General features: G+C 42.7%; 1 protein-coding gene across 2 annotated transcripts in view; it reads left to right on the top strand.

Moving 5' to 3' along the window:
- The first annotated feature begins 6,325 nt into the window (after positions 1–6,325).
- The window catches only part of LOC308290523 (acetylcholinesterase-like), a 24,978-nt gene continuing 5,031 nt past the window's right edge, over positions 6,326–26,272 (top strand). The window contains exons 1-8 of one of the 2 annotated variants that reach the window (XM_080732383.1): positions 6,326–6,503; positions 13,142–13,446; positions 15,625–15,853; positions 21,751–21,883; positions 22,437–22,588; positions 23,292–23,478; positions 23,759–24,072; positions 24,654–24,863. In XM_080732383.1, the coding sequence (XP_080588509.1) occupies positions 13,158–13,446; positions 15,625–15,853; positions 21,751–21,883; positions 22,437–22,588; positions 23,292–23,478; positions 23,759–24,072; positions 24,654–24,863 (1,514 nt within the window). In that variant the 5' untranslated portion in view covers positions 6,326–6,503; positions 13,142–13,157. Of the gene's footprint in view, positions 6,504–13,138; positions 13,447–15,624; positions 15,854–21,750; positions 21,884–22,436; positions 22,589–23,291; positions 23,479–23,758; positions 24,073–24,653; positions 24,864–26,272 lie in introns of both variants that reach the window. The other variant, XM_080732384.1, reaches the window with a different exon arrangement.

Here is a 26,272-nt window from a genome sequence, read left to right as displayed (position 1 = left end):
TTACAAAATTGCAGGATTGAAATAAACATTGAAATAAACGCTTAAATGCCAGGGCAGTCGGGTGCAGGAACCATGCATCGTTAATTCGTAAGTATTTCCTTAAAGTTTATTGTCATTGGCAATACAAGCATCACCACTCCCCACCCATTCTTTATCACACCATTACACTATCTGTTGCTTTTTGGGGGAGAACATGTTTTATGTCTAATGCTTGTGTGAGTGTGTGCATGTGTGCGTACCGTACGTGTACGTGCGGTTATCTGTACTGTAACTATGCAAGGGAACAGTAAACAGATCAGGACTATACAGCCCTCCTTCTAAACACATACAAAGATGTGTTTACACAGAACTGTGGATATTCAAACAAGTCAGATAAAGTGTGCTTAGGATTATTTAGTAAGTTAATGTTTATGTTATTCAACAGCCTTTTTGTCTCATATTTTAGCTCCGTTGCCATTACAGCGTTTGCATGCCATTTATCCTTGTGGTGCAAAAGGCTGAATACGTAGAAAGATAACTTTTTAAGATTGTGGAAGTCTGCAGTTGTACTAATTATTCACAGATATGAGTCAGGATCGACTGTTATGTTTTTGAATATGCTGTTATTTATACTCTCTCTCTCTTTCTGTCTACACACACACACGCACGCGCACATGCACACGCACACGCACACGCACACACACACACACACACACAATTCCAGAGAGTGTGAATGCAATTAGCCCCATATAGAACCTCACCCGTCGCTGCATACTGTTGTGCTCCGAGATGAGGTCCTAAAGGTATCCCAGGGCTGGTTCGTGTACCGTGGGATGGAAAACCATAGCCTGGGAGCGTGGAACTACCTTTACTTTTTGGATACAATTTCGGGAAAAGTGTTTTCTAACTCAACGTGGAGGCGTTCCGAACCAGCCATGGGATACCTTTATAGGACCTCATCTCGGAGCACAACTGTATGCAGCGACGGGTGAGGTTCTATATGGGGCTAGAATGCAATAAACCCATATCCCACTCTGTGACACTGTGATTGGATATTTGCAATCTCATTCCTCAGAGCTTACACACCAGATGAATAAAGTGTTTTTTCCCTCTCTAGCTTATCCCTGTCTTCATAATGGCAAAGATTGACATTAAAAGGGCACGGGTGAAATGAAGTCCTGTGTTGTGCGCGTGCGCGTGCGTGTGCATGTGCGTGTGCGTCTATGTGTGCACACACACCAGCCTATTTTGATATTGGAATAAGAGAGAGGAACAGTCCCTCAAGGCTTACATCAAACGCCTGTCAGTTCTCCATTTAGCAGCCTAATCCCTTACGGCGCGCCGTGCGTTCTGGAGTCAACATCTCTCTGTCACAAACAAACCGCCTCCCTCCTTGGGCCACTCTCTCTGTTTCACTGCCTCCATCTATCCATCCACACACACACACACACACACACACACACACACACACACACACACACACACACACACACACACACACACACACACACACACACACACACACCTGCTGAGCACTCTAAAGGGCCCAACATACTTGGTTGTGCACTGGTGTCACACTCTGAAAATAGCGATCTACACACGCATTGTGAGCTTGGAGGCTGGCTATTTATGGTGTGCAACACTGGTGTGCAAGAGCAGTCTCTCTCTCTCTCTCTCTCTCTCTCTCTCTCTCTCTCTCTCTCTCTCTCTCTCTCTCTCTCTCTCACTGATGCAGCATACAATTTTTTATTACGTGCTTATTGGAAATCCCTCAAGTTTGGGTTGATTCTGATCAGTTAAAAGCAGAGTTGCCAACCCTCCTGAATCTGCCAGGATTTCCAAAATTTGCAGGAGTGCTCTATGTTGAACAAGAAATGTCAGATTTTTTAAAATGTTTTTACCTATAACTCCACCGATCAGTGTAAAACATTGCATGCGTACTCCCTAGAGGCCAAGGAAAAACCGTCCCACTAGGTCGAGGATTCGGAACAAATGCTATCCTTTTCACATTTGGCATGTTATAGCGCCACCAGCAGGTAAACTTTTGTAACACACATTTTTGGTACCAAATGCCTCAAATCATGAATGCAGCGTCAGATTACCGTGCAGATTACCGTGCAAAGACCCTTTTCACATTGGACTATATAGCGCCACCTGAAGGCCACAATATAGCATTATCTGACCTAGCAGAGACCTGTGCTCGGAAGAGCGCTGCTTCTAGTTAAATGGGTCTTACATTGCTTCAGTCATCAAATTCATTTCTGTACGCATACTTTTTGCGTTTTAATGGCTTAAAGTTATACTATGTAACTTTTTTAATAAAATAAATCTTAAAATTGTCCTAATTATTAAATCGCTAAAGTTTTAGAACACCCACTCTGTTAATTTCAGCTCCCAAAGCCTTTTCTTTATATGTGTTCTACTGAGCCCTGGTGGCCGTGACCGGGGCTGTTTTTCCCGGCAAAATTACGTCATATGCATCATTCTGTACACGTGTCTCCCTACCGGCCAATCACAGCCCAGATCATACACTGCAGAGCCCTTCAGGAAGTACACTGCAGTGTTTACACTGGTCTAGGAGTTTAGCATGTAGCTCCCCAACCGCTGCTCGTAGAGGGACACGGAAGACCTCTACGGATGTGTCTCGGAGAGGCGAGGCGGACGCGGTGGTCTGAAGGCCCGGTCCGCGGCGAAAAACGGCCGAAAAAAGCAGACGCGACCGCGCTCTACCGCTACTGACCACTAGTTGAGCAACTTACACAGTATAGCTTTAAATTGTCTCATGCTAGTAAAAAGCCTGATAAAACCAATCAACACGCAAAATTCAACAGAACACAGGAAAATACATACATGTGAAAGAAAAACACAGAGAGAGACAAGGAGGAAAGAGAGATGGGGATTGAGGATGATATAGAGAACACATAGGCCTTCTAGATCATGATGGGTTTATGCACGCCATGCATTTTCATATTTTGTATTCCCATTGACATGCATGCACACACACACACACACACACACACACACACACACACGCGTGTGCAAAGAGTCAGATGTCTTGATTTAGAGCGAGCTCCTCTCACTCTAGAATATAGATGAGCACCCAAATACAAAGGTAATGCTTTCTTGATTTCTCTCTCTCTCTCTCTCTCTCTGCTTTCCTCTGTTGTGAATCATGAAAGGCAAGGCACAGCTTTGATTTCAGTATGTCCTTTGCAGTAGACAAAGGCAAAGTTGAATGACTGAAAAATTTCAATGAGTCTTGAACTGCCCATTCAATATTGAACAAAATAAAAATACATTTAAAACAAGAAAGGGGGAGGATTTGACGATATGAGCGTGACAAGACTTAGGGAAGACAGACTGGAGTCTTGACAGAGTGAGATGGTCAGCTATACATACCATGTGTAATTCAATCGCCTGTGCTGTGTGTAAATACAATTCCAAGATAGTTCTAAAAAGAGGGAAAGAAAGAGAATGCTGAGCCCACAACATTATCTAATTAACTTAACTTAAAGTTGATTTGCTTACAAGGATTTATTCATTATCTTCAATATTCTCTCATAGTTTAGTGTATCCCTTTTTAGAGAGAATATTGGAAACATAATGGATAGTGAATGATGAACGTGAATAGACATGTGTTGCATTTTGAGGAGTGCTTGGGAATCATCTCAAGGAATTGGTCACAGGCCATTTACTTGGAAGTTGAGCGTTCCTAGTGACATCTACTGTCACTGCTGGGTTTAAATATGGCCCAAGTCTGATGTCTCAATCAGCCAGTCTGTCAGAGAATCCATGATTGAATTGACCAGCTTGGTATGTGTGCGCATATCAGCATATCTGCGTGCAGAACTGTATACTGCAGAGCGTCTCTATATACGGTAGCCGTTTATAGGGCATTTGACCTCTGGGGTCACTTGCTCCTTTTTCTCCTTGTCAGCTGCTGAGTCCATTTGCGTAAGCGAAAAGGGCCCATCATTTTGGATCATAGAATGACTTGATCATGGTGGAATCTTCAATTGATAAACCCCTCCTCCCCTTATCACCAGTAAGACTCCCTAATCGGGAGATAAGCGACCGTAGGTCTCGCTAGAAGAGGGCCATGTGAGAAATGAGGGGTGGGGTCTCCGCGTTGCCTTGGCGGACGAATAGGTACCGGCCCCGGCTCTCCCGGACGCTCCTAGGCCGAGTTAGGGCATTTTATGTGAGCTGCAGTGGAGGGGGTCCTCCACTGGGGGCGCCACCACTTTTGCATCCGTTCTGGAGTACCAGGAGTGGGTGGTCCCCGGGAATTCCCCGTGAGCAGCCCCGTGGGGGTGGTCATTTGGTCATTTTTGCACATTTGGTATTTTTTTTTACACCTGGGGGTCCCCCAGGGACCTAGGGGTCCCTGGAACTCCGGGGGTCCTTGGAGGTTGTAGTTTGGCAGGCAAGGAGTTTGTGTGGAAATTTTGGCATGGATCGGGCCAACGGTGGCCGAGATATGAGTAGGGGGAAAGTGTGACGTGTATGTGGTAATGTTTTTACACCTGGGGGTCCCCCAGGGAACTCCGGGGGTCCTTGGAGGTTGTAGTTTGGCAGGTAAGGAGTGTGTGTGCAAAATCTGGCATGGATCGGGGCAGCGGTTGCGTAGATATGAGCAGGGCAAAAGTGTGACGTGTGACGTGTGTGACGGACGGACAGACGGACACCTGGTGGAGCTTTCTGTAGTAAGTGCGACCTACGGTCGCAATTACAACATGTAATGGGTAGATTGGTCAAGATTTTCATGTAGGCCTACAACATGAAACACTCCCTACTTGCATGTGAGAGCACATGGGCATCCTTGCATGAAAATGTTTGAGGACCACTGCTCTAAATTAATTAATATGGATTGGTTAACTTAATGGTATTCATTAAAATACGTTCAGGATTGCAGCTTTAAGATGGATGTGTTATTCACAAAAAAAAATGCAATCACAAAGAATTGTGCCACAAACCCTTTCTGATAACATCCTAGGAAGTATTCCATAATGATAAACTGAATACAATTAAGGCACCAACTGTTGGGTGAACTAAATAAGAGCCTGCAAACCCATTTTGGGACCTCCGTTACCCAGAGGGAAAAATGTAAAAGCTTGAAAAGCACTGTTGTTATCAGCATAATTTATATGCTTGGTGAGACAGAGGAATGTATGGAACAGCAAAGTAGGGGACCAAATAATGAGAGCTGCTGAATATTGGAAACACTGGTGGATTGTCCTGAAGGGCAAAGGGACAAATCCTGACGTTTCCTTGGCCCAAATTATATTGTGAAAAACAAACTGGACTGGCAATAATTTTGTGTTTATCAAATTACTGTCAATTCAGATTCATTTGAAGCCTATTCTCATGACAAGTGTTGCCCTAATGGCTCAATGTCACAGGCAGCTCAAGCCACTTGAAGGGGCATGCCAGATTTTGTGTTTTGTTTTCTGGTCCAAAAACTAAAAGGGCAAAAACATGACAGCTCAGGTATACCTTAGTAATGCAGTTGCAGCTAATAATAATGGATGTGTTAGATATAGTTGTGCCAATAATGTTGTCCTTCTTAGCCTTGGGAATGGATCACAAGATGTCTGGTTATCTGTCATTTATCAGGGCTAACTACTTTTTATGCTTCCACTTATAAGGACACAATATCTAACAGACCATTAAGGCTGATCAGCTGCAGGTGTGTTGCTTATTGTAGCCTGCCTGACCGTTCATTCATTCAGCACTGACAGGCCTACTGTTATTTGATTAGGACACTGGACACTGGTTGATGTTGGGTGATTGGGCTACTGAGACATTAAATTATGTGCTGCCAATGGTGTTTATTTAAAAAAAGGCTATAAAGAAAGAGAGAGAGAGAGAGAGAGAGAGAGAGAGAGAGAGAGAGAGAGAGAGAGAGAGAGAGAGAGAGAGAGAGAGAGAGAAATGAAGTAGGCCTAATTCTTATATGTGTTACATATATAGGCTACGTTGTAGTTCCACTGTTTAAAAAAATGCAAAGAAAAAAAAAAGAAAAAAAGAAGAAAAGGAAAAAAAGAAAAGAAAAAAATGCAAAGAACATGGATAATGCAAAAGCTATTTTAGCCAGCTGACACAGACACAACATTCCAGTCATTGCACAACTAACTAACTGTAACTAACATATTGTGTATACAGTATCATATGTCACGTCCTGACTGTTGACCACATGCACCTGTCATCCAGATACAGTATGCCAGACAGACCGTGTCCCCAGCTCCCCTCCCCACCTGCCTTTCCAAATCTCTGTCAGTGTTCAATCTATACTCGGTCGTACAACATGTTGTCGTTCGTCGAAAATAGCGGATCCATTAAGAGTCTCATTTTGTCATAGATGGGAGTAGCTATGGCTTCGAGGATCAGGGGGGTGGCAGTCAGGAGAAACCCTGCTGCTGCTGCTGCTGCCACTGTCAAACGTCACTTCACTTGTCCACGTTGTGTCACCTCGTTAATGTTGCGCTGATCCCACAGATTCCTCACACAACGTGACAGAGAAGGTAAGGCATTTCTTTTCATTGTTGCTTCCAGAACTTAATGGTTCTTAAGATGATTGTTGCAGTAGGCTGCAGTGCTGTAAAGTAAGTAGGCTACATTTAGTCTACTATAATGTATGTATAGCCTACAAAGTACAATTTTGAACTTGCACTTTCTATTCTAACATCTCAGATCCATGTTGTAGGCTACTTTTACTCCACTACATTTATTTGAAAACTTTATAGTCACTAGATAGGCTATATTTACTTTGCAGACAAAAATTCGAATATTTTAAAACATTTACATAAACCACTTATTTTATATCGTGGCTATAGAAAATAGCAGATCTACAAGCTCACAACAGCATGCATGGCAACACTTTGTGTGCTTGTAGATCTGCTATTTTCAAACATTTTGTAGGCTACTTTTACTCTTTTTGTACATTTTGATGCCAATACTTTCAAGTAGCCTACACTTTGAATTCCGGACTTTTACAGAGTTCTACATTGCAGTACTTTAAAACTTAGTAGGGCAGGCTGTATTAATTAAAGGTTGTTCCACCATGCTTTGGCGCAGCTCCGTGGTGCACCGTGCGCTCTGCTGTTACAAACCTCTCCAAGTGCGTCTTAATCCTGTAACGTGTGCCAGCGGAGCGTTAAAGCTGGAGGCTTGCCACGTCGTTTGTTTTGTTTTAAATTATAAACGCGAGCGTGTGGATGAGCTGAGCTCTATATAATCAGCCAGTTATGTTTTTAGAGCTGCGCATGGCCTTAATATAGGCTATAATGTTCCCCAACAAAAGTGAGGATTACAATAAGAAGATTCAAAAAGTGGAAAGTTTATATACCGGGAGGAGGACAGCCGCATCAACCAAGCATGCAGTCCTTTCTTGTAAACAAGGATGTTGAACTTTGATATGTGATTGAACCGAGGTACGTGAACTCTTAAGGCCCATTCCCACTGGGCCAGATAACAGATATCTGGAGATATTTCTCCAGATATTTTTCCATGCAAAGTGGATGGTAGATACAGATAAAAAAAATATTTGCCACAGATAAAAGTATCTGTGGCAAATATCTGTGGTAGACTTTTTTTTTATCTGTATCTACCATCCACTTTGCATGGAAAAATATCTGGAGAAATATCTCCAGATATCTGTTATCTGGCCCAGTGGGAATGGGCCTTTAGCCTGGTAGGCGTGATAGTGAACTCTAAGCTTGTTGCATCGCCAGATTTCGTTTTGGCCTGGCCTCCTGTCAGGTATGGAATAATTCTGCGCAGTGGTGGAAAAAGTAGGCTGGCTTCTCAATGTTTTACTTAATTTAAAGGGATATATTTCACTTAAAAAAGATAAATTTGGTAGCCTAATTGTTTCGTCTACAGGCTTTTAATTAGCTTGATTCAATATTTAGATATTTTATTTAATGTTATTAGGCCCTCCAGGCCCAGGGCCTCTCCCCACACACCCATTGTAACTTCAAACTCCATTTTAACCATGATACTATGATAGATTCATTAAAAACCACCCACTATTTTTTTTCTGGTGACTCATACCCTGCTAATACGTGAGCAGTCCGTGTTTTATCAATAACCTTTTTCATTTATTTTTAATAATTCTTTGGGAAAATGGAAACAAATTAAATACAATATAAGATTAAAACAAATAAATGGAAAAAGTTATCGAAAACACATGGCCTGCCCACGTATTAGGAGGGTAGTATGAGTCACCAGAAAACATAATGGGTGTTTTTAATTACTGTTCAGGGTGTTCATAAAAGCCTGATTAGACGAAAAATTACCAAAAGTTTTTTTGAAAGTGAAATATCCCTTTAAGTAAAATATATATATGGCAATGTAGAAATACTCAAGTAAAAGTCCGGAATTCAAAAGGTAGGCCTACTGCAGTAGCCTAAAAGTAGAAGTATTGGTATAAAATGTAATTAAATTACCAAAAGCAAAACTAGCCTATACTCATTAGCAGAATGTCTTTGTAGATCTGCTGTTTTCAAAGTACAGTAAAAGTACAATATTTGGATCCGAGATGTAGTGGAGTAGATGTTAAAGTATTGGAAATTGGAAAGTAGGCTACAAATAGGTGTACCTTATCATTGCACTTAATTACTGTACTTAAGTAAATGTAATTAGCTACGTTACACCTCTGGAGCTATGTGAACTCTTTTTTGATTGCCAGATTTCAGTGTTGTGGCCAGGCCTCCTGTCATGCAGGTGCATAGAATAATTGACAGCTGAGGAAGCGCCGAGAGAGAGAGAGAGAGAGAGAGAGAGAGAGAGAGAGAGAGAGAGAGAGAGAGAGAGAGAGAGAGAGAGAGAAAGACAGACATTAGACTTGGGTTCTAGTGTTATTATATCACATGTAACTTCAAGTAGGAACGTAAAAGTGTGCTTAAAAAGTTTGATGAATACTTTGTTCCCTAACACAACACAAAATAGAACTCACAGAGTATACGCCCTGTAAGATAGACATCTAAAGACAGTTTAATCCACCGAGTAATAGTACAAGTTCAACAAGTTCCCAGTGGAATGGCCAGAGTGGAAACAAAGATGCTCTTGCTTCAGGTTGGCCACAAAGCTGAATAAAGATGAAGCGGAGGTTCAAATGAGTTCCCTCGTCAATGAAAATATATTCAGTTCCTTTGTGTTTACCGAAGAAGTGGATAAGAAGAAATATGATGTTGTGTTCGATGAATACTTTGTGCCCCAACGCAACATTATACAACAGATTTCAGTGTTATGACCAGGTCAGGTGCATAGAATAATTGACAGCTGAGGAAGCTCTGTTGATTCTGTCCGTGAGACGTTTAAAACCATATGGAATGGACATTGGCTACACACACACACACACACACACACACACACACACACACACACACACACACACACACACACACACACACACACACACACACACACACACACAACACACACACACACACACACACACACACACACACACACACACACACACACACACACACACACACACACACACACATGACTGCAAAACAGAATTAAGGCCAGCAACACTACAGGTTTAATAAAAGTCTTGACATGGGGCTCAATGGAATTGAGGACATATGTGTGTGTGTGTGTGTGTGTGTGTGTATGTGTGTGTGTGTGTGTGTGTGTGTGTGTGTGTGTGTGTGTGTGTGTGTGTGTGTGTGTGTGTGTGTGTGTGTGTGTGTGTGTGTGTGTGTGTGTGTGTGTGTGTGTGTGTGTGTGTGTGTGTGTGTGTGTGTGTGTGTGTGTGTGTGTGTGCGCGCGCGCGCGCGTGCATTAGACTTAGGTTCTAGGAATGTAAGTGTGCTGAAAAAGTTCGATGAATACTTTGTTCCCTAACACAACACAAAATAGAACTCACAGAGTATACGTCCTGTAGGATAGACATCTACAGACATTACATGGTGTCAGAATAGCTTACGTGTCAGTGCAGAGAAAGAAAAAAAAAGAAGAAAAACGGAAGTTTAATCCACCGAGTAATAGTACAAGTTCAACTAGTTCCCAGTGGAATGGCCGGAGTGGAAACAAAGATTCTCTTGCTTCAGGTTGGCCACACAGCTGAATAAAGATGAAGCGGAGGTTCAAGTGAGTTCCAATGAAAATATATTCAGTTCCTTTGTGTTTACCAAAGAAGGGGATAAGAAGAAATACGATGTTGTGTTGAAAAAGTTCAATGAATACTTTGTGCCTCAACGCAACATTATACAATTTACAAAAGAGTGTCTGTTCATTCTATTTGTTATATGTCCTGTGAGATAGACATCTACAGGCATGTGACAGAGGAATGATAACACTTGCCAAGAGGTGCATGCATATCCAAACATTTCGACAAGTGCTCGATCGAATCAGTTAAACTGTAAACATAAGGAGAAGGTCTGCACACAAAACAAAAAAATGTCAGGTATACTGCTACAACGTGAAATATCATATTCATCATCTCATTTCTATAGCTCCTCCTTTATATTGCATTATTTTATATTGCATTTTTACTTTTGCCTCATATAATTGACTGTGTGGACTCTGTATAGCTCAGGGAGCTTTGTTTACATTATGGACTGGTAGTTTTTATGGCTTATGGACACTTGATATGTAAAATAATGTTTTTGTATTTTCCAGTTGGCCACAATAACATTGTGTTTTTTTCTGACCGCTCTGGTAATACATTATTTTGGGAGCCTTTAAGACAGTGTGTAGACATTCTCCTTTTGTTTACATGAATGATAACACTGTCATTTATCCTACTGATAGACTGATGATTGGTTCTTGGTTTATCTATGGTTTACCTATTTTGATGCATTTGATGTATTACCTTGTCCTGTCCTTGCTTATTGTAAATCAGTCTGGATTACAGTAAGAGCGTCTGCTAAATGCCTAAATTGTCATGATAGAACTGTTCCTTTTGTACTGCACTGGGTTGCTTCAGCTGTGCACAGTATAATGTTACACCATGTTTACCACAATGCACCTGTTCTCTAAATATATCCAGAGAAAACTCCTCGCAATCCATTGCCTGGCTCCAGCCAATAGACCCGCCCACTCTCTGAGTGGACTGCTTCTCTTGGTCTGGAATTGGCATATGACGCGCCTCTTTCTATGGTATCTTGGCAAACCAACCAATGAAATCAATGTAAGACAGAGGAGGGGTGGGTCTAACTTTTGAAAATCAACAGAAACAGTGGAGGGAGGGGTGGCTCACCAGAGCTCTTAATTGCTCCCTTTGAACTTCAAAGGGGTTCTGAACTGCAGTAATTGATTGAGCCATACAAGTGTCAATAGCTCGTTAGTGCTTCTCTCTAATCAATGAAACATCAAAGACAACGACTTGTTTGATGCCTGCCATACAGGGGAGGGGGAGGGGGGAATGTTTTGTGTACACAAGTCAAACACAACCCCTCCCACCAAATCTCTTGTGATTGGGAATTTCAAATTTTAAATCCCCTCCCCTTTGAAATCTCTTGTCAATGGGACAATGTCAGACTCAAGCTCCAGCGCAGAGTCTGAAATCATGCTAAGCAATCCACATCCGTTTAAAAAGAAATGTGTGTCTGTCAGTCTTATGCTTAACCACTTAGGGGTGGACAGCATTGATGATGGAGAGGGCCGCTATATTTCCATACCCACTCCAGTGGGCCACATTGCATATTGTTTGTGTTGACTGAGCAAAAACCTCTCATCTCCAGTGAGAGTAACAAAATAGCCGATCTACAAGCTTGTCAGATCTGCTATTTTTGCTATACTTTTGAATTGGAATCCTGAATTATATTTTCTTATTTTTTAATTGGAATCCTGAAATGTACCATTTTGATTTAATTTCATGAACTTATGTTAACTTTCACTACTTCTGTTAACTTTATGAACTTAAAACAAATACATTGAACATAAAAAAGACTAACAAACTGGTCATTCAACTACTAATAGACTGAAGTAGTTAAAGCGTGTCAAGTTTGCATGTTTGGAATTGTAACAGCTGAAACGAATAATATATCAGTATTCTGATATATAGCTGCGGGCCACGTTAAGTGAAGGTGGGGGCCGCATGTCCCCCCGGGCTGCCTGATGCCCATGTATGACTTAAGGCCGATGCATTCCCACTGGGCCAGATAACAGATAAAAAAAAAATCTTTCTCCAGATATTTTTCCATTCAAAGTGGATGGTAGATAGAGATAAAAAAATATATATCTGCCACAGATATTTCTTTTATCTGTGGCAGATATATTTTATCTGTATCTACCATCCACTTTGAATGGAAAAATATCTGGAGAAAGAGATTTTTTTATCTGTTATCTGGCCCAGTGGGACCCTCTAAAACAGACTTCAACTGCACTGTACTTGTTGAGTTCTCTTTCAATCTGCACCAAATAGATCTTGTCCCCCCAAAACAGCCGACAACACGTCACATTGTGACGTGTTGTGAACTTGTAGATCTGCTATTTTTGGATAATGCTCCCCCCAGAATAGAAGTTTTTACACCGTTGCATGCCAGTGTTGCTCTGTGAAAATAACCGATCTACTAACTCTCAACGTGTCACATGGCGACGTGTCGTACGTTTGTAGATCAGCTACTTTTGGTGATTGACACCATTGTAGGACGGTATAAACCAGACTCTCGTCTGTGTGTGGCAGTGTTGATTTCGTCGACTAAAACTATGGCGAAAAATGTTTGTAGACTGCGTTTTTTTCACTGACGAAAACTAAATAAAAACTAAGCTGTGATTACTAAAACTAAGACTAAATATATTGACAATTTCGTCAACAAAATAAAAACTAGACTAAAACATTAGGGAGGGACTAGTGGAGAAGAGAGTCATTTTATGTTTGGTTGCTCTCAGGTGTTGTGTGCTGAAAATAGCAGATCTACAAGCTCACAGATCTGCTATTTTCAGCACACAACCAAGTGTAAAGTCTGTCATTATGATGCAATCAAGGCCAAAATACATTTCAGTTGACTAAATGAACTGTAGATTTAGTCGCCTAAAATCTCATGATATTTAGTCGACTAAAATTAGACTAAAACTAAAACTTTTTAGGTGACTAAATTATGACTAAAACTAAATGACATTGTATTGAAAAGACTATGACTAAAACTAAATGACATTTTATTCAAAAACAACACTGGTGTGTGGCTGTGCTTCCTCCCAGCAGGCTCCAATCATCACACATGGCCACTGTGGCGTACGTCCAGTTGCTCCTGTTCCTCGGCTCCTTGGTGGCTGCTCAGAATGACCTCGTGGTCAACACGCCTAACGGAAGGGTCAGAGGTAAACTGGTCTCCACGCCGGGAGAAGGACGAGGCGCCGTCAGGGCCTTCCTGGGGATCCCTTACGGAAAAGCCCCGCTGGGGGAACTGAGATTCCGCGCTCCTGAACCAGCAGGAGGGTGGGACGGGGTCAGAGATGCCACCAAGTTCCCAAATACCTGTTACCAGCTTCGGGATACGTATTTCCCAGGTACAAGACACACACATTCATGGCTAGGCTACATAGCACTTGTGAACATTAACACACGCATGGGCTAGATACACTCTATGATGCCCTGACACCAACAGTTGATTATGGCCAGGCTCAAGGCCATTTCTTTATTAACAGATCGGAACTTCTCTCCTTTTAGAAGTCCATTGAGTGCGAGTTAACCTTCGTCTTGTCTCTGAAGCTTGCGGAGTTGGGAGTGTGAATGTGTTGGTCTCTAGACCAAGGGTCTTCAACAGGGGGTCCGGGACCCCTAGGGGGTCCTCAAGAGTTACTACAGGGGGTCCTCCAAATTTTTGTGTGATTTTTTTCTCCTTTTTTTTATTAACCCTTTCCAAGCCACAGGGAGCCCCTTAATATTAAAACGGGAATATACCGGACATCTGAGCAAGGAGTCTCAGCCGCGCCGTCTTTTACCGTACTGGGTCATTAAAACCGAAATAAATGATTTTTATCCGAAAATCGGCGATCGTCTAACCTTCCCTAGTCACCGCTCGTCCATCGATAGCTCATGGCTGCTCTGACATGAAGCAGAAGTGACGTCAGGTCCTTTCCTTCTTCAGGCTTCCTTGCAGCCGTCCGTTTACTGTTTAGACGATTACATTAGCATAGCTGGAGGGCTAAGCTAGCCAAAATGCTCACATCGACCGTTCAGTCATACCTGGACCATATGCTTGGATTATATGCACATGGATCGCGCACGCGAAACGCACGGGGAGACGATGCCTCGGCCTAAACCTCCACTCTATCCAGATGGAGATCCAGATATTCATGGTGAGCAAACGACCGGGGGATTGAAAAAAAAAGAAAAAAACAACGGCGCGGTCCAAGAAGGATGGGTGGCGGGCTCATGTTTATAAACATAATATTATGTCTCAGATCATAATACAATAATAGAAATGTCACGGCTAATCTACCAACAACCATTCTATTTCGGCTGGCGAAGTGGGTGTTGAACCCAAAAATAGCCGATCTACTAGCTCACAACGCCTCGCGCCGCGATAGCACACCAAGTACAGAAAGGTCAAGTTTATTAAGTATTTGTGGTTCAAGTGGTTAAATATCTGAAAACACAAATTGACATGAATCCAAAAAACACTGATGATCGTTCTGTCAAACAATGAAACTTTATGGAATCTATGGAAAGGTTGTGGGGGTCCTGCTTCATCTCTCTCTCAACTAAGGGGTCCTTGGCCTGAAAACTAGACGGTTCAGTGGATGTGTTTTCTTCTTCTTCTTTTTTTTTTGGGGGGGGGTACGACATCATGTTTGAAACATTGTTCTTCACTGTTCAAAGGCAGACTTTATTTGCGTATTGGCTGCTGAATCAGGTTTTATAGTGCTTATAAAAATGCTTATGCTTCTCTGTGATGTAATATTAACTCTCCCAACGCTTTGAACGTTCACGTTCGCCCGATTTCGCAAGACCTCTCCGCCAATACGGCGCTCGTTCGGTTCGTTCGTCTGATGACTGTAAGCTGATGAGGGGTCGCGCGGCCGTCTACTGTAAACACATTTTCCGCGGTGATGGTGTAAAAAATCCATTATGCGTTAGATCAACGGAGAACAATTCACTTCCTTGTTGATTTCCTCTGGCTGTAAGGCTCTGTGGCCAGTGACTGGTCTTCTTCTTCTTCAACACATAACAGGCAAATTCACATTAATTCTCGCATGACGCCGCCCTCTGCTGCCTGGCAGACCAAAGTGCACTATTGCACAACCAAAAAAAATAAAAAAAAATAAATAAATGTCTGTCTGTCTATCTACTATAACGTCGCAAAGGTAAGCCGCTTTTTGATGGCACCAGACCCAATAAATAAATAAATAATCTGGCAGTAGGAGAGTTAACATTTGTGAGCATTTTTATTAGTGGACATTTTATGTATGTATATACTGTACTTATTTGCTGCTGGATCACATGCTTGCTTTATTTTCTACTGCCTGGCATGTCATTGCTAAACACCCGTGAATGCACCCACATACACACGCACGCACGCACGCACGCACGCACGCACGCACGCACGCACGCACGCACGCACGCACGCACGCACGCACACACACACACACACACACACACACACACACACACACACACACACACACACAATCAATCAGCTCAACTTCCTTATTCCAGCTTGTTGATTTGTTTATTCTTCCCAGGGTTCAGCGGAGCAGAATCGTGGAACCCCAACACCCCCCTGAGTGAGGACTGTCTCTACCTCAATGTGTGGTCACCACGGGTCAACCAAACCGTGGCCTCCCCGCTGGCTCCTGTACTGGTCTGGATCTATGGAGGCGGCTTCAGCACAGGAACTGCCTCTCTGGATTTTTATGACGGTCGCTTCCTGAGCCAGTCAGAAGGTGTGATCGTGGTGTCGATGAATTACAGGTATGGCTACGTAATCAAAGTACAGTAGTAGTACACTGTATATCTTTCTCTCCATATGATGTGTATATACAGAGGCGTCACAAAGGGGGGGGGGGGGGGGGGAAGTGTGACGCCCAAGGTGGAGGGGCCCTAGTAACTTTACCTATTGAAAAATAGCAGATATACAGGTACAAGCTCACAGCACGGCACCGAGTGCCGCGCTGTGAGCTTGTAGAACTGCTATTTTTAAGTCGTGAAAATGTGTACAAATCTTTGAATATATGTATTTTTAAGCGAACATTTGTTACTCAAATATTGCTTCTGGGAGATCCCTGGATCGAAATATTTTGAGATGGGGCAAATACATATCATTTTGGGGGTCCCTTCACATGAAAAAGTTTGAGCACCACTGACATTTTTTCAAAAAACCTTAGAAGGATTTGAAATATTCAAAGACTTGCACAAACGTTCAAGATTTTTCAAAAATAGCAGATCTACAAGCTCGCAGCGCGGCACTCGGTGCCGTGCTGTGAGCTTGTATAATTGCTATTTTTCAATAGTTAAAGCACAAAATGTGAGTGAATCCTTGTACCAAGGGCCCAGAATTTGGTGCGACACCCCTGTGTATATATACAGTACCAGTCAAAAGTTTAGACACACATACTCTCTAAGTCAGTGGTTCTCAACCTGTGGGTCGGGACCCCGGGGGGTCCCCAGATGATTAACTTATGTGCAATGTTGTTTTCTCACTCAACAGTAAACAAACCAACATAAAGTTTCAGTGTATAGAGTTTACATAAAAGTATAAAGTTTACAGTTTACATACAAATGTCTAAAGTGACAATTAAAGGACTTTTTGATACCTCTAATATGACAAATTAAATAAATCAAATATTAGAGGCAGAAATTGGGAAAATAGCCGATCTACATGCTCACAACGCCTCACAGTTAGTAATCAGTTAGTAATCTCAACTGTTAGGCACTGGCAAACAACAAGATACTGCATGTTCATAATATGGTCAGTAGTGTAATCACAAAGGCACACAACATCCGTTATGGTGTGGTCACAAGTCCTTTGTAATGGGCAGTAAGTAGTAACCCTATAGGGCTTGGACTTCACGAGACAGTCATGTGGTGGTGCTTAATGATGTGCATGTAGTATAGTGAGTGAGCATCAGATGACATCGCTGTAATACTAGAACATGTATGTATGTAAAAGACATCATACATAGAGAGATCAAGAGAAAACAATCTAGACATGTGAAAATCATAAACTACCGGTAGACATAATAAAACTTACATACTCATTCAAGGTTTTTTTTTTTTTTCATTTTCATTTTTTATAGAAGAATCTAGTAACCAAAAAGGGTTAAATAAAATATTCACAAAAAGGTAAACCTGTGGGAGATATTCTGTTTCAGCTTCACCCAGCTAGATGGCTGCAGCTACCCTAGGCACCTGGAATTAAGGAGTTTACACATAAGCTGCTATACCTTCACCCTGCGTCCAATTCATCCCAAAGTATCTCAATTGGATTTGTTGATTGAGTGTGGAGGCCAGGTCAACTGATGCAGCAGCCTGTGTCTGTCCTGAAAAACGCCATTGTTTCCTTTAAATGCAAACCAGATATTTTTGTCTGAATGCTGTGGTTCCCATTAATTGCAAACCAGATGGGATGGTGTAATGCTATATGGAGTGGTAGTCATGCTGGCCTGGTTACAGTAAGTATGCTTTGAAGTACTGTGTAAATCACCAACAGCTTCAACAGCAAACCATTTATTGGCCATTTCTGAACCTTAACGTATCCTCTGCAGCCGAGGTAACTCGGGGTCTTCCTTTCCCGCGGCGGTCCCCTTGAGAGCCAGTTTCGTCATAGTGCTTTGATGGTCGTGGTTTGTGACTGCAAGTTTCTTTTTTTCCCCTTATTTTTTTCTTCCTCACATTGACCTTCATGTCATTCATTCAAGTAATAATGACTTATGGCCTGTCTACCCCTACTCTTTCCTCTCATCACCAAAGTCCTAATGTTCCTCCCTGTCCTCTGGATTTACCGGTATATACCCCCTCTACCCCCTGCCACAAAACATACTGTTGTCACCAGACAATTGGACTCGAGTCATGATGACTCGACTTGACTCGGACCCGAGTCATATTTTTGACGACTTGCGACTTGATCGGACATAAGGACAAAAACTTGAGACTCGACTTGACTTGGAAGACAATGACTCCCGACTCGACTCGACTTGAGACACGCTGACTCGGACGACTTGCCGCTACGCCACTCACCAAAGCAGTCGTGAACGCCACGCTAGGTTCACACTTTTATTGATTGATTGATTTGATTGATTGGAGACAGGCATGTAAGCGAGAGCACAAGCACCAGACAGACACACACACACACACACACAGCATGAATGGCTACTGCTGCACCCCAGCCTGATGCAGCCACTGCCAGTTCTGCTGCTACAGTTCCGTGCAGTTTGCATATAAAAACTTCCACTCCGATGGTAAACAGAGGAACACTCAATGCAAGATATGCAACGCTAAAATCAAAGACAAAGAGGGAACGACATCAAACTTTATCCGCCACTTGAAGACTGCGCATGAAGACAAGTAAAACCAAACATAAGAAGATAACATTAGAACTAAGTGTGTGTGCGCGTGTGCATGTGTGTGTTGGTGATATACTGTCGGTCGATCGTGTTTTGAACATTAATAAGACAACAATGTCACTCACCACTGTCACGAACGTTGATCTGTGACTGCATAAATAATTATCCAATTATCCATCATGGTAGCAAGCCTCCGTCTTCCAACACTTTCTCACTTTTCATAACATACATCCCATCCAGTCGTCAGCAGGGTTAAGAACTTCACTAAATAACTCCCACGCAAAAGCTTTATTCCTTTTCATTTAGCCTCCGACAAGTTTTCCACTCCACTGTTATTCTTGGGAGCTTTTCGCATGGCCCGTAATGTTACACAGACAAATGTGACCGACCGGAAATGTGTTGCCAGCCTGTGGTGGTTGCGTAGTCATTCTATAGTTTACGACGGGTAACGACATTTGGTGTAACTTGGGGTTACTTGCGGTCATGAATGGGACCCCATGCCAGCAAAACAAATGATGCACGTGTTGTGGAGTAGGCAGCTAAATTTGTGCCTGATGAGAAATGTCTTTAAAATACAGTACTAGTAGTACAAAACAAAGCATGCACGTTAAGATTATTGTGTCTTGTTTGTTTTTGTTTTTAAAGCAATAGGCCTGTAGCAGTTTTGTAGTCTATTTTTTTTTTCAGAGGATATACCAGCCAGGGGTCTAAATTGACCCTTACAGGTCTGTACTGACAGTGTACAACCAAATCCATTTGGTTCTAGGGGAGAGAGACCTCGGAATTTAAAAGTTTGAGAACCTCTGCCATGATAGAGTATTACGGTGGGACTACACCAAGCCGTTTCGCGCGCGTCAGTGCGTATGCGTGCGTATGCGGGACGCGCGCGCGTATGCGCGTTTTGGATAGATCCAATGTATATCAATTTAGCCGGCTACACCAGGCGTACGGATAGCGCGAACCACGGATACGCATTCCCTAAAAATAGGATCGGTTCTATTTTTTAAGCACGCCTATGCGTTTTGTACATAGACTATCTGGTCTTCCTCACATATACTCCCTCCTTGGTGTAGCCTGGAGTGTTTACGCATACGCGAGCCTCTTCACGGACAGTACGCGCGTATGTGCAAATTTTTTGGTGTAGTCCCACCGTTATGGTCAGAGGGTAGGCTTAGTGTTAGGCTACTGTTTTTTTCCTACTGAATGTTAATTACTTAATAGTTATGGTCACAGAGGTATCATTTACTCAACTTGACAACCTTGTGACTTGACTTGACTTGACAACCTTGTGACTCGACTCGACGCGACTCGACTCGACGCGACTTGACATGACAACCTTGTGACTCGACTCGACTTGACTTGACAACCTTGTGACTCGACTTGACTTGACTTGCCCACAACAGAACAACTTGAGACTTGCTTGAGACTTGGACCAGATGACTTGTGACTCGACTTGGACTCGGATCAGAGGGACTTGTACAATTGTCTGGTTGTCACCACCACGTATTTAATGATGTGGCAGCCCTGTGTAATCTGTAACTCTTGATAGCAAGTTACTGTATAGGTGTGCAGTTTGTGAACGAGGCAAACAATGATGTGCAAATGTGAGCTTAGCAGGGTGAGGTGAGCTGTGATTGGTATAGCAGTGTCAGCTGACCTGTGTCTTAATGGTCTACTGTACTGTATAATGTACCAGGCTCAATAGCAGGGAACAGACGATTGTATGGTTTTCTTAAAAGTTCACTTTATTTCTCAAAACTCTTAAAGAAACCTGTGTGTGTGTGTGTGTGTGTGTGTGTGTGTGTGTGTGTGTGTGTGTGTGTGTGTGTGTGCGTGCGTGTGTCTGTACGCTTGCGTGTGGCGATCACTGATTTTTACCTCAGTGCTGCCTTTGACACCATCAATGCAATGAATCAGAAATAATGTGATTTCTCACTCAATATCGAGTGCTTGTCACCCCCTCCACCCACGTATGCAACCTCGGAATCATCCTCGACCCCATTCCTCCCCCACATAATCCAGAGCACAAAAGCTTGCCTTTTTCCATCGAAGGAATATTGCCTGCCTCCGGCCCTCTCTGACTCTCTCCACTACTCATTCACACATTTATTACATCCAATCTTCTGCAACAACATCCTCCATTGTATCATCACCACTAAAGTCCTCAATAAACTCCAAAACTCTGCTGCCCACCTTTACCAGTAGCCGCTCCAGAGACACACGTCATCCACAACCTTCATTAGCTCCTGGTCAAACACTTTATTTACTTCACAATACCACTGATCACCTACAAGGCTTATTTATTCGACCTTCTACAACATAATATCCTTACCTCTGGCTAACCTGTGTGTGTGTGTGTGTGTGTGTGCGTGCGTGCGTGCGTGCGTGCGTGCGTGCATGCGTGCGTGCGTGCGTGTTTGTCTGTGCGTGTGCGGAGAAGCACTCTGTCAGGACATTCTCAAGAGTCCTTATACTTTAATACTTAAAAAAATACTATGATGATACTTGTTTTAAAGTATTTGTTTTGATGTCTTTTGATCTGTATTGATATCTTGTTTTTAAGTCTGGGTTTCTGAAAGTCCCATCTGCACAACAGATTTACCCTTGGGTATTAATAACGACACGTTGAACCCCTAGATCCAAGCTCTGAACCTGGGGGTGACAGGGCCTTCACTTGCTAACCTCTCCCAGTGGAACGCTCTGTCTAACCACATCAAAGACACCCCACCATCTTGTCCCTCAAAAACACCCACAAAACTGCTTTCCCCAGCTAACTAAACACACTTTGTAGTCTTTTCCGGGACACTATTTCACTTTTTATTTGTTAGTTAGTTCTTAGTCAGTTAGTTTTTTTGTATTATTCTTTTTGTCCATGTAAAGCAACTGGGTACTACAGTATATAAGTCTGCAGTGGTCAACTTTTGTTTTTGTTGGTTTTATTCTTCTTCTACCGTTTTTTAACGGTTCTGGCCTAACTGTGCAGTCATTTTTTTTTACAAAACTGCAATATGGCCAAACAGCGAAAACGTGAAACGGGGTGGCGCTATAGCAACTTTGAACAGGTATAACTCATGCCCCGTTTGACGTATAGCCATGAAACTCTTAAACATAATGTTGTATCCTCATGACAAAAAAATGTGTCACTTTGAAATCATCATTATAACTTCACTTCTTCACTAATATGAGTTGAAATGAGTCGAATTAAAGAACCCTTCAATGAATAGTTGTGTCCAAACTAACTGACTGGTACATACTGTATATGCACAAACTGTATTGTATATATCCACTGTTTTTGATCTGTGACAGAGTCGGAGCACTGGGTTTCCTGTCACTTCCTGAGAGCAAGTCTATTCATGGAAATGCAGGGCTACTAGACCAGCAACTGGCCCTCCGCTGGGTATCGGACAATATTGCTGCTTTTGGAGGTCACCCCTCTAAGGTACAGCTTTTTATTCATTATTTATTTTTAATCCTTTTCCATATGTCAGTTAAAGGGATATTTCATTTTCAAACATGTTTGGGGTGATTTTAATTAGCCTGCTGTTCCAGAATGCAACACCACCCCCTGTTGGCCAAAACGAAGTGCGTGATAGATTTCAACTTCTACTATGCCTTTGTGAGCACCCCGGAAAGTTTTTATGTTGCTTGATTCAGTATTCGAACAGACATGTCCCCTTCCTATACAATTCATTGTAACTTCAAACTCCATTTTAACCATGATAGATTTATTGAAAACACCCGTCCTTGGTTCTGGTGACTCATACTGCCCTCCTACTGTACGTGATGGGGCCATGTCTTTTTCTTTCTTTTTTCTTCTTCTTTTTTTTCATTTCCCCAAACAATGTAGATGTTAAAATATCCCTTTAATATATAATTAAAAATCAACGCTGTTTTCCATAAATACAAATTAATTAACTATTTTAACACCATACGGCAACAATAATATTAGTGAAGTACAGAAGTTTAAGGTTTATCGTTGCTGTTATGTCCAGGTGACCTTGTTTGGGGAGAGTGCTGGGGCAGCGTCTGTTGGCTACCACCTTCTTTCCCCAGGCAGCCATGGACTCTTTCAGAGAGCAGTGATGCAAAGTGCTTCTCCCACTGCACCCTGGGCCTTTCTCACTAAGATCCAGGCCTGGGAGAGGTATAGTAGCCTACATGTATTGTGTCCTCACTATATTTCAGACATTGGTTCATCAGTTCAATCAGCTATGAATTCATTCATTCAGCCATTCCTGTATTGTCTGTCACTCACTCACTCACTCACTCACTCACTCACTCACTCCACACCATAATTCTCCTCATTCATTGAAGTATGAGTCACGCACTTTGTTATTTTGACCGACACGAATACACATAATTAGAATGAGTGATTCATAGAGTGTACCGGGTAGCAAACAAAGGCGAACAAAACATCCATGCTCATTAAGAGAAGGGCACTCAGACAGAAGAAATATCTACCCTCTCTTCCGCTCTTCAACCGTGGCATCATTATTATTCAGAAGTAGTGACACACACGTCTCAAACGCTGTTCTCAGATGCATGCAAACTCAATTATGTTCACCATGGTTCGTACCGCTCTCATTCATCTTCCACCCTCTCCCTGTTTCCACCTCCCTTTCTTCATTTACATCCCTTCCTCTTTTCTCTCTTCTCTCTCTCGCTTCCTTACCTTTCATCTGTCTCTCACCCTTCCACATTCCCTCTCTCTCAATTTCCCCAATATTCTCATATTTCCTCCTTTCCCCCTTTCTCCTCTGCACTCTCACTCCTTTCTGTCCATTGTCCCACTCCCACCACCCCCACCCCCATCCCACCCATCTATCATTTCCTATCTGTTTTCTCAGGTCTGTGAATCTTGGACAGCTGCTAGGCTGCCCGCTCTCCCCTGCAGCTGCTCTGGAGGCATGTCTGCAAAAGGCAAACCCGGAGGACATTGTAAATAAGCAATATGCCGTTTCTCCAGAACCTGCCCTCCTGTCCCTGCCCTTCGTGCCAACTGTAGATAACAACTTCCTACCAGATGAACCAGATGTAGGTGTGGGTGAAGTTTCCGCATGGGTGATCTTGCAATTTCTGCGTTGAAGTATTTGGAAGGGAGATGATGTTGGGAAATGTAGTGAATGCTGTGTACTTTCAGATGTGCATGTTTTGAATGTGAATCTGAAACATGCTCACATTGAGGTTGAACAAACCTCTAAAGCTGGATCGAAAATAATCAATAATACATTGGTATGTCCCCCTAAAAACTGACACATTTTAAAATGTGTAAAAGTAAACAACTGAAACACTTATTTTGGTATCACCCATAAAGGTGCTTCTTCGCACTGGCAACTTCCTGAAGACTGATGTACTGCTTGGTCTCAACAAAGATGAAGGATCCTACTTCGTAGTTTATGGAGCACCAGGATATGACATCACCACCAGTCAGAGTCTGATCACTAGGAAGGACTTCCTGGAGGGGATGGTCCTTGCAATGCCCGGAGCCAGTAACATCACGGTGGAGTCAGCAGCTTTCCTCTACACAGACTGGGAAGATGAGAACAATGGCACAAAACTGCGTGACGAGTTGCATTACGTGATTGGAGACAAGGACTTTGTTTGTCCTATGGTAGACTTCATTCGCAGGTAAAATTATCCCGGCTACTCTGTTTGATCTTACGAAGCCTTGATGTTAGTGAGGGCCATCACAAAGTCATCATTTTGAATCCCAGTTAAAGAGGTGGTGCCATAGTTTTGTACTTTTTCTGATTTGTATGTGTATGGAGTTGATATTACTCTAATAGACCCCCAGGTGTGTTTATAAGGTGCAGATGTGTCTTCCCTGTGTATTTTTGGTTACTTCCTGAAAGCTGAGAGAAAAACACAGATTAAATGAACATTAAACATACATAAACAAACATAAACTCATCCCCTCCCCTTTTACCATTCACCCAACAATGTGGGTGTGGCTAACCTCAGCTGGGTCGCCACCCACCAGACAACCAGGCATACTTAATGAACTCCACATAAAACTCCACATAAAAACCCAATTTTAACACTTTCTGTACACTTTCTTTTTGAAAATATCTTCCTCCTATGTTTAATCATAATACCTGATCATCCTGTTTTAGGGGGGAAAGAAATCATGGCACTGCATCTTTAATGAGTTAAAACAAAAAGACTGTGAAAGTGAAAGTAATACAATATGTGGTCACTTCCTCTCCCAGTTATGCAGGACATGGAGGGAAACCCCGCCTCTACCTGTTTGACCACCGCTCCTCCACCAACCCCTGGCCAGAGTGGATGGGTGTTATGCATGGCTATGAGATCGAGTTTGTCTTCGGATTGCCACTGAACCGAACCCTGGCATACACACAGGAGGAAGTGACCATGAGCAAGAAGATTATGAAACATTGGGCCAACTTCGCCCGAACAGGGTAAGCAGCCATCCATCCATCCATCCATCCATCCATCCATCCATCCATCCGTCCGTCCAGGACAGTAAAAGAAGACATGAAAATAAAATAAATTAGAAGGTTTACTGAAAAAAAAAAACACATCCTCATGCATTAGGACAATATTAGTCACTAACCAGGTCATTACATGTTAATTGCGACCGAAGGTCGCATATACTCTGAAGAACTGTGTCGCTTGAGTGTCCTTCCTTCCTTCCGTATCCTCGTGACCGTCCGTATCCTCTGTGATGTCAGTGTGATGTCAGCGAGTTGTGACATCACCTCCTGTACAGGGCGGCTACACGAAATGTGGATAACACTATATATGGAGATAGTCCAGTCCATCATGTCATATGGGACTACCGTCATAGAAAGTAGCCATTGTTAGGCCGGAGTCATTGGCTGTCTAAACATGGAGATGTGGATAACACTATATATGGAGATAGTCTAGTCCAATATGTCATATGGGACTACCGTCATAGAAAGTAGCCATTGTTAATCCGGATTCAATGGCTGACTGTCTGTACAGGAAGTGATGTCACATGACATACTTTTTATGCCCATATATGAGTCCTAACATGGAGATGTGGATAACACTATATATGGAGATGGAGATAGTCCAGTCCATCATGTCATATGGGACTACCGTCATAGAAAGTAGCCATTGTTAGGCCGGAGTCAATGGCTGTCTGTCTGACTGTCTGTACAGGAAGTGATGTCACATGACATACTTCTCACCAATTACGAGCGCACCGTGCCCATCACGACGCACACCTTCAGGGGGATGAATTCACACGAGATGTACACACGCACTCAAATTCCTCTTTGTCTGTCGTTTGCCATCACGATACACAAGAGCCAGGGCTTTACTCTTCAAAAGGTTCGCCTGGACATTGGCATCAAGGAGTTCGCTTCGGGAATGACTTACGTTGGCTGCTCCAGGGTTACGTCACTGCAAGGCTTGTGCCTTGATCCTGCGGATATTGATGCAAGTCAATGGCAGCGTTTCCAGAATATCAACAATAACAAGGGCCACCAGGACCGTAGGGCTGTGGACAAGGACTTGCAGCCACACTGGAGCGTGAAAACCAACAGGCCTGATGGAAAATGATACATGGGAATGGGGAATGCCATAGATGGGCATTCCCAAAAGCAAAATCCCTTTATGCCCATATATGGGGATTTCTGATGTCATTAATCTCTGGCCCTAACTAGCTCAAAAGCCTGCTTTACTCTGATTTACACCCTACCTTTCCAGATGATGACCTATTGGGTACACACTTATGTCCAAATATAGAAATCCCAAGGCATCAAACCCAAGCTTGGCTTTACTAATTAACATACGTTTTATGCCCATATATGGAGATCCCTGTCCCAATGTTATCAATATT

This window comes from Nannobrachium achirus (assembly GCF_963921795.1).
Source record: "Nannobrachium achirus genome assembly, chromosome: 8".
Taxonomy (NCBI): domain Eukaryota; kingdom Metazoa; phylum Chordata; class Actinopteri; order Myctophiformes; family Myctophidae; genus Nannobrachium; species Nannobrachium achirus.
Note: the sequence above shows the minus strand (reverse complement) of the source record. Positions and strands in the feature narration are given on the sequence as shown.